Raw genomic sequence first — 12,133 nt, 5'->3', positions numbered from 1 at the left:
ATAAACATAATAAACAAAAAGGGAGATAATGGCTCCCCTTGCTTCAAGCCCATGTAACTATCAAAAAAGTCAGTTAGTGAGCCATTATTACGTACACATAATTTCACACCCTCATACATGCTTCTTAGAATTTTTAACATTTTACCTGAGACACCAGTGTCAATTAATTTGAACCAAATACCATTTCTATATGTTAAATCAAATGCCTTGCGGAAATCTACAAATGCAGTATACAATTTCTTTTTATCACGTTTAATAATCTTATCAATAATAGAATTTAGTACAAATATGCAGACAGTAATTTCTCATTTGATTGTTAAGTAGTCTAAACGTTAACCACTTTACCAACAATTTGAAAAGGAATGTGGATTGCCTTTTGTATGTGACTTTGTGTATTAATATGTGTGTAATCTGTTTCTTAATATTGTATAGACATTATGATATATGAATCCATGTTTACATTGTACAATAAAGAGAAATATCTAAATATAAAAAAAATGATAATAATTGAATTTTAATCTGCTTTAAGCGTGTGTTAATAATATCTTCCAAAATATTATGATGTATAATCACATGCAATTTTGTAACTTGCGTAGGGTGGAAGTACATGTATTTTTTGTCATTACTTTTTTTTAATTATTTCATAATTTTTATCGTTTAATGGGACGAAGAGTCGACCCCATTCATTCTTACAAGTAATTCATAAAAAATGTTTTTGTTTTTTTGTTTTGTTTATATTTATTATTGTTCTTGTTGTTTTGTTGTGTTTTTTTATTTTTATTTTTTTTTTTTGGGGGGGGTAAACATTTTTCTTTTGGTATACAAACTACTTTTGAATATCCAACTTATCTATTTTCAGTGTATGAATTAGACTGACATATCATTTTTATCTACCTGTTTCAATTTAAGTTGATGAGAGGATAAACGTAGTTATCGTATAATTTCTTCTTATATTAAATGGTTAATAAGGTTTTAATTCTTTGAAAAAGAATTAAATAATTACTTTTTTATTTGTTTTGTGTTTTGTTAGCTCATCTGTAACAAAGTGACAAGGTGAGCTTTTGTGATCACAATTCGTTCGGCGTTCTCCGTCTTCGTCCAAAATTTTTTACTTTAAACGACATCATAAACCGCGCAGCCAATTTTTTCCAAACTTCATAGGAATGTTCCATGAGTGCTCACCTTTGAACATTGTTCAAATAATTGTATTCCATGCAGAACTCTGATTGCCATGTCTAAAAGAATCTTCTTTTGAAAAACACAAACAGCTAGAGCTTAGGTATTCAGCATAAAACATATTCTAGTGAATGTTTACCGAGTATGTTCAAATAAAGCCCTAGGGTCAAAATTGCCCCCCAAGGGTCATTGCTTTTCCTTATATGTATGTCATGAACAAAAAACAACAACAAAAAACTTCTATTACACTATGGAGGCTTAAGCATAGATATTTGGTATGAAACATTGTCTGGTGGACCTCTACAAACAATTTTCAAATTACAGCCCTTATGTCAAATTTGGCCCCATCAGGAGGTCATGGCTTTTCCTTATATAGTAAATAACTTAATACTTCAAAAATCTTGAAATATCTTACAATATTTAACATGAAAAACTGTCAGGTGAACCTCAACAAAAATTATTCAAATCATAGCCTTCAAGTCAAAATTGGCCCAACTTCGGGGGATATATTTTTCTTATATGTGACTTTTCATAGCAACCAGTGGCTTTCCAAAGTAACCATTGACTACCATAGCGACCATTGACTTTCCATTGCAACCATACATTTCAAAAGCAAAATGACTTTCCCATTAACTTCCATAACAACCAGTGACTTTCCATAGTAACATCTCACATCCAAAAGCAACCAGTGACTTACATAGGAACCATTGACCTTCTATGGCAACCATAAACCTCTTAAGCAACCAGTAACTTTCAATAACAACATGTGCCTTTCCATAGCAACCATAAACTTTCTATGGATAGCAACAATAAACTTTCATTGCAAACGGCGACTTTCTACAACAACCATTGACTTCCATTGCAACCATTGACTTTCCATAAAATCCATTGACAACCCATAAGAACCATTCACTTTCAATAGCACCTGCTTGCTTTTCATAACAACAATAGTAATCATTGTTTTTAATCATAGGCAATAAACGTCTTTAACACTTAATGACTTGCCAAAGAAACCAGTGACTTTCCATTGCAACCAGTAACCAATATTGCAACCATAGCAACCATTGACTTTCAAAGCAACCATTATTTTTCATAGCAACCAGTGACTTTTCTTAGCAAGCATTGTCTTTTTAAAGCAACCATTAACTTTCCATTGCAACCAGTGACTTTCATAGCAACCATTGACTTTCATAGCAACCATTGACTTTCAATTGCAGCCTTAGACTTCTTTAGCATCAAATGACTTTCCATAACATCCCAGTGACATGCTATAGCAACCATACTTTCAACAACAACCAGTGCCTTTCCATGGTCACCATTGACACTCCACAGCAACATATACAATGTGTACTGTCCATAGCAACATTATACTTCCATAGCAACCGGTAACTTTCTATAGCAACCATTGACTGCCATGTTAAGCAGTGCTTTCAAAGAGCAATTAGTGACTCGAATAGCAACGACTGACTTTCCATAGCAACCATTGACTTTCCATAAGAACCGTTGACTTTCCATAGCAGCTGCTTGCTTTCCATAACAACCATTGACTTCTATAGCAATCAGTTACGTCATAGCAGTCATTGACTTTTCATAGCAGCGAGTGAATCTGCCATTGAATTTCAAGCATTCAGTAACTTACAAGGAAACCACTGATTTTGTATAGCAACTAGTGACTTCTTTGGTAATTATTGTTTTCCTTTAGCAAAAGCAACCAGTAATGTGTTTACATAATTATGCACCATTTCAGATACAAATATAGCTTTATGATATCAGTTTAAGATTCAGATTTTATATCTGATTTCGCTTTAAGTTTACAATATTACTTGTTACTGGTCATTAAAAGTATTTATATTCAGGTGAGCGATATAAGGACCATCACGCCCGTTTGTTTTTACCCCTCCCTGCAATACCGCTAGGCTGAGCATTATATGCCCAAAAAGTGTGCTTTTTTTAGTACGGATGACTCAAAGACGCCAGGGGTTTATCGTAATGTAAGCAATTTTTTAGTGCATATTAATAATGTACTAAATATAAGTGATCATCCTATGAAGTTTGACAGTTGTCAAACTGTTAAGAATATAAAGGTCATTTGATATTGACCTTGTGACCCCAATATACATTCAATATAGGCAATCGTCCTATGAAGTTTGAACACTGTAAGCCAAATGGAACTTGTGTTCTGCTCCAGAACCACAATTTTCAGTGTAAAGGTCATTGTGACTCTGTATTGGACATGGTTATTCATCATATACAATTTTACAGCTGAAGGTTGATTAATCCTTACCCAAAAATTAATAGTGTTCTTCTACTCAATATTGACAATCATCCTATGAAATTTGAATATTGTGGGCCAAATGGAACTTAAGTTATGCTCCAGAAACCACAATTTTCAGTGTTAAGGTCATTGTGACCCTGACCTTATGACCTTAAATCAATAGGGGTCATGTATTGGACATGGCTGTTCACCCTTTAAATTTTTACAGTAGTACGTTGATTAATACTTAAGTTTTTAAGCGGAAACCGTTTTCAGTTTTAAGGTAATAGTGACCTTGGCCTTTGAGCTTGTGACCCCAAAATCAATAGGGGACTTCTACTCAATATTGACAATCATCCTATGAAGTTTGTTTGAATATTGTGGGGTAAACGGAACTTAATTTATGCTGCGTAACCTAAATTGTGTACGGACAAACGCCTGAAAAAGCAACACATTTCTCTTGTAATAAACGAAGTCTCGTCATAAATATACAAAATCAGAAAATAAATCAGTATGCAAGACGTACAATCTTATACCGTTATTACTTGAATAACAACATATCCTTTTATATATATATCACCCAACTTTTATCAAAGGCGATAGAAAACAAAAATATAACATTTTTAGACTTTTATTAAATTATTTTAATGAACAATTTAACAGAACAAGTTATAAAGTAAAGACTATTATAAAGTATGACCGAGTATCAATATCTTAAAGTTTTCTTAGAAGATCACTGTTTACTTTATAGAACAGAAAATTCATTTATCTGAGTTGAATATTTGCATTTCATCATTATATAAATTCATTTTAAAGCAGCAAGCCTACAGATTCATGCTAATTTCCATGAAAATTTTGAAAATGTATTTGAATGTGTAATTTTGTGAAATTACCAGAAGGAAGCCACCTACACATTATCAATGGCCATACAAGCCATTCAAGCCATGTAAATTACCAAAAAAGTGGTCAAAATATGCATAAATAGCCCCTACTGCGCTAGTAACGCAGTAGAAGTATAGTTGTAAATACTATAAAAGCAGTCATTAACCACACATAAAATGTTAATTATTACTTTAATCTTGAATCATTTTACGTTTCCTTAAATCGTAGTACATATTTTTCAAATTTGATTTTATTAAAATATTTTGACTCATCTGGAGGCAGGCAGCTTTAAAGATAATATTGGGTGGCAATACTGACCCGAGACATTTTGATATTCAATATACGGATTTTTATGTATGGCGCAACGATATATGTATAACTTAAAAATTACATGTACAATTACAACACATGACTTACTAGCTTCTTGTGATTTGATGATTTTAAAAATATAGTAAATTTTAACATGCTTGAACGTGTATAACAATATCTTGGAATATTAAAGTAAAAAAATTCATGAAAGTAACATTAAGAAGCGAATTTGCTATTTACAACATTGTCTTCAGAATACAAATTTGTATATACACAGAAGAAAGATAAACAGCAAACACATAATAATTTCTAATTTATTCAAAATATAAATATGTGAAGATTTACAAAAAACTAGTAAATTTTATTATGCTAATTGCTTGGACGTTTATAATAACTTGGAATAATAATAATAACTATTTGGTATTGAGATAAACAATGAAAAGAACACATAAAACACAAATAAGAAATACATGTATAACAGCAAGCATTTAAATCGACAGTCATATGCATATTTCAGGTTTATTACGCTTGCATAGCAAGTAAATGTGTTTTTTTCATATTGCACACGCACGCACACACGCACACGCACACACACACGCACGCACGCACTGACAGACACAGATGAGCATTTTAATATCTTTATACATAAAAGTGCGTCTAACATGTATTATGTTTATCTAAATGTACGCGATTCATTTTCTAGAACAGTAGGATATCTGAAATGCAAGGTTTTCAAACATATTATAGATTTTAATACTAGAAATGTAATTTAATCCGTGCATCTACTTTTTTAATTTTAAACCAGTTTAATTCAAGAAATGTTTGTAACGATGGCGTTTTATCGGTTATTATTATTTTTGAAATTTACAAGTACATTTGTACCCCATATAATATCATACTAATAAAAACATGATACATTTACAGGCTAGCTTTCTTTTCAGCTGATAAAAAGGACGATATATGTTTTCAGAGAGCAATTTGTTTATTTTAGTCCAGAAGTGATTTATAAGTATATTCCATTTTAAGTTTTCATTTATAAGGAAATACCTACCTGACTTAGACATAGAATAGATTAATCGGAGTTCCTAGTTCTTTTCCCGAATCAATGACGAACAGTTTGTCTTTCAATGGGACAAAATCCATTGCCTTAATTAATATTAATAACCCAATGCCCATTTTTCAAAAAGAACATTACATATCAAATATATATATTTATTTTATGTTTTTCAGTGGATTACTGATTTATCTGTGAAAATTATATTTGATAATTTCACATTGAAAATGATCAAAATATAATTTCACACTTTTCAATGACGAAACTACTTTTTTAAAGATTTTCCCCATGTGGTACCTCAATTTTATTTTGGCTGACAATTCTGACAATGTCAGGCTGTTTAAAGAAAAAGCAAAGCTGAAATTGATAAATAACTTAAATGTCAAAAGTAATAAAAAGAAGAAAACTTACTTCTATTCATTCAAATTCCAATCACCAAATTTCGTCTCTAAATTTTTTTGTTTCATTTTTACAGTCTGAAAAATACATTCCTTCCACATGCAAAACTGCTCTTGATAACATTTGAGCATCGAAGAACAAGTAAACTACCCAGCGTTCCTGAGCCAGCTTCCAAGTTTTCCATTTTCCTAGCTGCTTTTTTTGAATGTTTTCAAATCTGTGAACCAAAGGGACCCGGCACAGTGTTGGGATAGTGTAAAAAAGTAATTCTAGAAAAAAAATTATACTTTATATATAATATATAGACAAGGGGTTGAACTCGCCAAATCGGCCGAACGCCCCTAGTCCAGTATATGTCAAAATTGCAAAGTCATTCTTGCGATAATCATATAAAGCTATATATCAAAATGCAGCTAAATGACATCACTAGACGTTGACAATAACATTACTGTCCCAACTTAAACCGTTTTTGAACAACAAACCGATATTTCGGATGACACATCGTTTTTTTCCAGGTCGGACAAAACCGTGCAACCTGTCAACACTCGATTTTCTACGTGTAAAAACGCAATTCCAAACCATGACATTATATCAACCCGCAATAAATCGATAATACAAAACAAAAGAAACAACTTACCGCCGGAAATTGATTTTTAAAATGTTTTATAGCGTCTGTAAACAATTAATTCCTGAATGTGAAAATGAAAGTTGTAATCAGCATCCATTTGCTATCACGTGACCAATTTGAAACGGATTATTTCATTGGTTGATTAAAATACAAAGCATTGCTGGGTCACAGAATCGTCCAATCAAACGATGTCTTACAACCGTTGCCGAGTATGTATCATGGCTTCAAAAAAATATTTTGTCGGAAGAGAAATAAAAAGAAATGAATGTTTGCTATAATTGATTGGTTTTGGAACAATTTCCAGCGGTAAGTTGTTTATTTTGTTTTGTTTTATCGATTTATTGCGGGTTGGTATAATGACATGGTCTGGAATTGCGTTTTTACACGTAGAAAATCGAGTGTTGACAGGTTGCACGGTTTTGTCCGACCTAGCAAAAATACGATGTTTCATCCGAAATATCGGTTTGTTGTTCAAAAACGGTTTAAGTGGGGACAGTAATGTTATTGTCAACGTCTAGTGATGTCATTTAGCTGCAATTTGATATATAGCTTTATATAATTTACGCAAGAATGACTTTGCAATTTTGACTTATACTGGACTAGGGGCATTCGGCCGATTTGGCGAGTTCAACCCCTTGTCTATATATTATATATACAATATATATATTTTTTTTAATTACTTTCTTACACTATCCCAACACTGTGCTGGGTCCCTGTGCTGTGAACACTTATATTTTGTCTGTTACAATCCTCAAATAAGTTTCCTTTCTTTTAAAAAGGTGTATGACTAACAAATCCAAATGATATCCCTCTGAATCAAACACAATTATTTTCCCCCAGTGAAATACACAACTTTAAAAAATGGCGGCCTCTTATATTTAACAGAGCCAGGTCTAATATAAATTCGCAGTAAGTAACAGAAATATGGATGGATGGTTGGACTTTTTCTCCTACAATAATTGTTTGTTTTTATTATTAAAACAAGCGATCATTCATATTCTTTTAATAAAATGAATAATATTACCGACATTTAACGTTGATTGTCGGACTTATTTTTCAGCTCAAGACTTCTTGTTTTTAATGAGAAATTCCGACTAAATGGGGCTCTCAATGGGGAAAACAGATTTTAATATTAACGTTAATATTATGGACATTTCGTTTTAACTTGCTTAAAAGAAAATTTGTTTGTTTGTTGTGTAAGATGTAATTTTATTTCATCTCGTGAACTTTAAAACAGTATTCTCACTCGTGGCTACGCCACTCGTGAGAATACTGTTTTAAATCCCACTCGATGAAATAAAATTTCATCTTACACACAAACAAACAAATATCCTCTACATATTTTTAACTTTAAAGTTTAAAATATAAAAGAGGGGTAATGTGATAAAGTAATGACAACAGTCCACGGTTCTTCCGATAAGGCGAATAAGCATTTTCATAAACAGTCTTTTTTTCTACTGCCTCACATTGCATTAAAGCGTCTATAAGAAGTAACGCAAACATCATTCTACAATATAATTATAAAATGTACAGTTTATGATCCAGGTATAACTTTAAATGATTCTCCAAACCTTAAGAGACAGAAAACATCGCCTTACATGTACCACATGTAACTGTTTTGTTCACAGTTTCTTCGTTGTAGATAAAGCTTTGTTTAGATTCCATTTGCGTTGCTACTTCATACGGGTTTATCCGAACTGAAACCTTGGTTACACTCTATCCACAAATAGTCATTATATTCGTTGTCAACTATAATATCATCTTCACCGTGTGTATTGATTTTATATTTGTTTTCTTCATCAGTCTCCATCTCATGTAAGTCATTTCTCAAACTGTCATCTTTTATTGCATTAGATGGTACACCATTTTTTGGTTTTAGGTATGCGTCTTAAAGTCACAGAAAGTAAATTGCTGGCGCCTTGGTGGGTTGATTTCGGCACGTGCGACGCCATGTGTTCTCGCAAACTATAAGCAGACATAAATACCTTATAACATACTTCACACACGTGCTGTTTCAATTGCACGTGCGTTTGTTCGTGTCTTTGAAACTGTTCATATGTCTGTAGAGTCATGTCGCAAAAACAACATGTATATGATTGTACATGTTCATCACCTTTGTGTATTTTTAAATGACTTGTGTACATAAACGGATCTGAGTAGGACATATTACAATACGTGCATTTATACTCCTTAAGTGGTCCATGTGTTAACATATGCTTGTTGTACATCAAAGAATTAGATCCGGTAAACGAACAAACCGAACACTGATAGTCCTGCAGCTCTGGATGTAACTTCTTATGTTGTTGGAACTTTACAATATCAATATAACTTTCACCGCATTGTGGACATACGCTGTAATTTTTAGAGTTATGTTCTTTCTTCATGTGACTTTTCACACATGCTTTGTTCGAATATCCGGTTTTGCATTGAGCACATCGGAACTTGAATGTGTGTGTTCGTAAATGTTTTTTTAAACCATCGTTATGAGAAAACTTTTTCGGGCATTTTTTGCAAGCGTATGGTTTGATACACGTGTTTAAGAGCACATGTCTCTTCATATTACTTCGCGACGTAAACGTAGCTAGGCAACCAATGCACGTATAATGATTATGTTCTGCCAGATTATGAGCTTGGAATAGTTCAACATTCTCAAAGGTATTATGTGGAGTATTCGTTTCAGACGACGTGCTAATTTTCTTATCATCTAAGTCTGAGTGACAATCTATTGCTAAACTTTCTGGAGAAATCTGTGTAGTACAATTATCATCTTGGTGAGAAGTATCTTTCATGTTTTCATCTTCAAGTTGTATTGTGGAATCCGTGTTGCCATCAGTGTGTGGTTCGGGTTTTATCAAAATGTTATCAATTTCAATAATAATCTGATCCGAAATAATCATTTCGGCACTGTCTTGTGCTGCGTTGGACGTTTGACACATATCTCCTAAGCCTGAATGACAACCAAGTGTAGGAATATCTGAAGACATATGTGAAGTAGTCTTCGATACTTTCAAAGAGATCCCTTTTATTCCATTATCTTTCTGTTGCATTTCGGACAAACTGTTTCCATCATTGTCTGGGTCGGGCTTAATAAAACTTTTGTCTGCTTCAAACATTATCTGATTCAAAACATTCAATTTGGCGTTGTCCTGTGTTGTGTCGGACGATTTACGCCTCTCCTCTAAGTATGAATGACCTGCCAATGTACGAATATCTGGAGAAACCTGTGTAGTAAATTTCGGTTCTTCGAGAGAAGTACCTTTCTTGCTGTAATATTCCTGTTGCATTCTGTCATTCGTGTTTTCATCAGTGTCTGGTTCGGATTTAATCAAAATATCGTCAGTTACAATCTTTATCTTTTTCAAAATATCCATTTTGGCGTTGTCTTGTGTTGTGTCGGTCGTTTTATATCTCTCCTCTAAGCTTGGACGATCAGGAAATGTACGAATAGCTGGGAAAATCTGTGTTGTGGACATTTGCTCTTGCAAAGAAGTACCTATCATGTTGTCTTCTTCTTGTTTTATTTCGGGGTTCGCTATTTCCTGAGTTTCTGGTTCAGGTTGAATCAAAACATCATCAACTTCAATCTTTATCCGATCCGAAATATTCTTATTGGCGTTGTCGTATGTTGTAATTGGCGCTTTTCGTCTTTCATGTACATTTTCACATGCAACAGATTTAGCTGCACAGGAATTTTCATTTGGTTGATTTTCGGGATTATATGGTTTATCAAAGAATTTATGTATTTTCACAACGTGATCTTGGTCGTTGGTAGTCAAACATATGATTCCGTCAACTTCAAGACGAAGTGTGTTGGCAGCCGCCTCACGACATAATCCCAGAATTGACTCTTTAAGTAAGCGAGTAACTAGGTCACTTAGTACCATCTTTGTTTGCCAGGCAGTTCCTGAAAAGAAAAGCGATAAAAAGGTAACAAATATCTTTTTGCCATTATAAAAATAGTGTCATACATATCTAAGGGTATTTTAATCTGATTTTGTGGGTTCGACCTATGATTTAACCTTGTTATAGTCCTAATACAAGTGAACATCGTGAAATATTCAAATAAAATTCAGTATTACATTGATTAGTATGTTATATTGTGTGCACTCATTATATAATTGGTTTTTAATGGTTTTATCGTATTGCAATTATGCAGGAGTCGGTAATAATTTCTTATAGCACTTTTTTCGGACTTAGTTAACTGTCTATTTCACTTTGACTACATTGAGAATTCCATAATAATTATCGTATACACACATCTACGGATGTTCTTCAATGCTGATTAAGCTGGTTCTAGTGGCGTATCAGTTCAACAGGTAAATAAGTTGAATTGACATTCCCAGTAAAATGATACAAACCATTTGATTGAAGTTTCTTAGTAATGTGTACTTTAAATCATTACTATTATACAAAGCTCTCACTAATGAGCAGCATCAAGCTTAAATCCTAATAAAGAAATCAATTAATTAGTATCTTTTCTCAAAAGAAAGCTCTATAGTTGTATATATATTATGCTCTAAAAGTACAATTTTCAAGAAATTCAATTTGCTTTTATTAAATAATAACATTTCTTTCCATGAAAAAATAGAGAATGCAAAACAAAATTTCTAAATTAATTGTTTTATTTTATAACAATTTTAAATATGATATCAACCTTTAATGCAAATTGTTTTTGTTCTACTGTTCAAACAGATGGAGAAATCATTATAGTTTTACATTTGTATTTGTATTTGTGACATTTGAAATAGCGACAGTCACGCTATTCCTTCATTATTAACATTGTTATTCTTTCTCGTAAGTCTTGTTAAATGTTAAAACATTGCGCATTTTAAGTCTACTTATGAATAAGCTACACATAATAAGTTATAGATAAAATAAAATTTGATGTCCCTCCGGGGCTTAAGTACTTGTCCCATTCTCTACATGTATGTCAGAAATTGTCTGGAATTAAGTACATGTAGTTCATGTATATGTTACAGTATGGGTCTCATATATATGTCTGGACTGACGGCGGGCATTTACTGGAAAATATATATAAAACAATATATATTTTGCAATTATTCAAATGTATTTCTCAATCGAATATACAATTCAATGATAACATGGTAGTCTCATCGATATTGTCAATGTAAACAATGAACAAATATGGCGACGTATATAGTTTACACAAAGACGCATAGAAAAACATCTTCAAAAGCATTATTTACGAAACAGATTTACATATTAACATACAATATTGTAGAAACATGTATTTCAAACACGATGCTATAAAAATTACCTGGAAAATATATATAAAACAATATATATTTTGCAATTATTCAAATGTATTTCTCAATCGAATATACAATTCAATGATAACATGGTAGTCTCATCGATATTGTACATGGCGATTGGTCAATACAGTCAAATATTTAGCATAACAATAGAATAA

At 32.4% G+C, this 12,133-nt stretch overlaps 1 protein-coding gene across 1 annotated transcript; it reads right to left on the bottom strand.

Moving 5' to 3' along the window:
• Positions 1-8,577: 8,577 nt before the first annotated feature.
• Positions 8,578-10,586, bottom strand: LOC132728999 (zinc finger and SCAN domain-containing protein 4-like). Its single transcript, XM_060714727.1, has 2 exons — positions 8,961-10,586; positions 8,578-8,667 (listed from the first exon to the last, which is right to left on the bottom strand). Exons 1-2 carry the CDS (start codon positions 10,584-10,586, stop codon positions 8,578-8,580), a joined length of 1,716 nt encoding a protein of 571 aa, XP_060570710.1.
• Positions 10,587-12,133: the final 1,547 nt, after the last annotated feature.

Source organism: Ruditapes philippinarum, unplaced genomic scaffold (assembly GCF_026571515.1).
Source record: "Ruditapes philippinarum isolate M1 unplaced genomic scaffold, ASM2657151v2 ctg17985_1_1_1_1, whole genome shotgun sequence".
NCBI lineage: Eukaryota > Metazoa > Mollusca > Bivalvia > Venerida > Veneridae > Ruditapes > Ruditapes philippinarum.
Note: the sequence above shows the minus strand (reverse complement) of the source record. Positions and strands in the feature narration are given on the sequence as shown.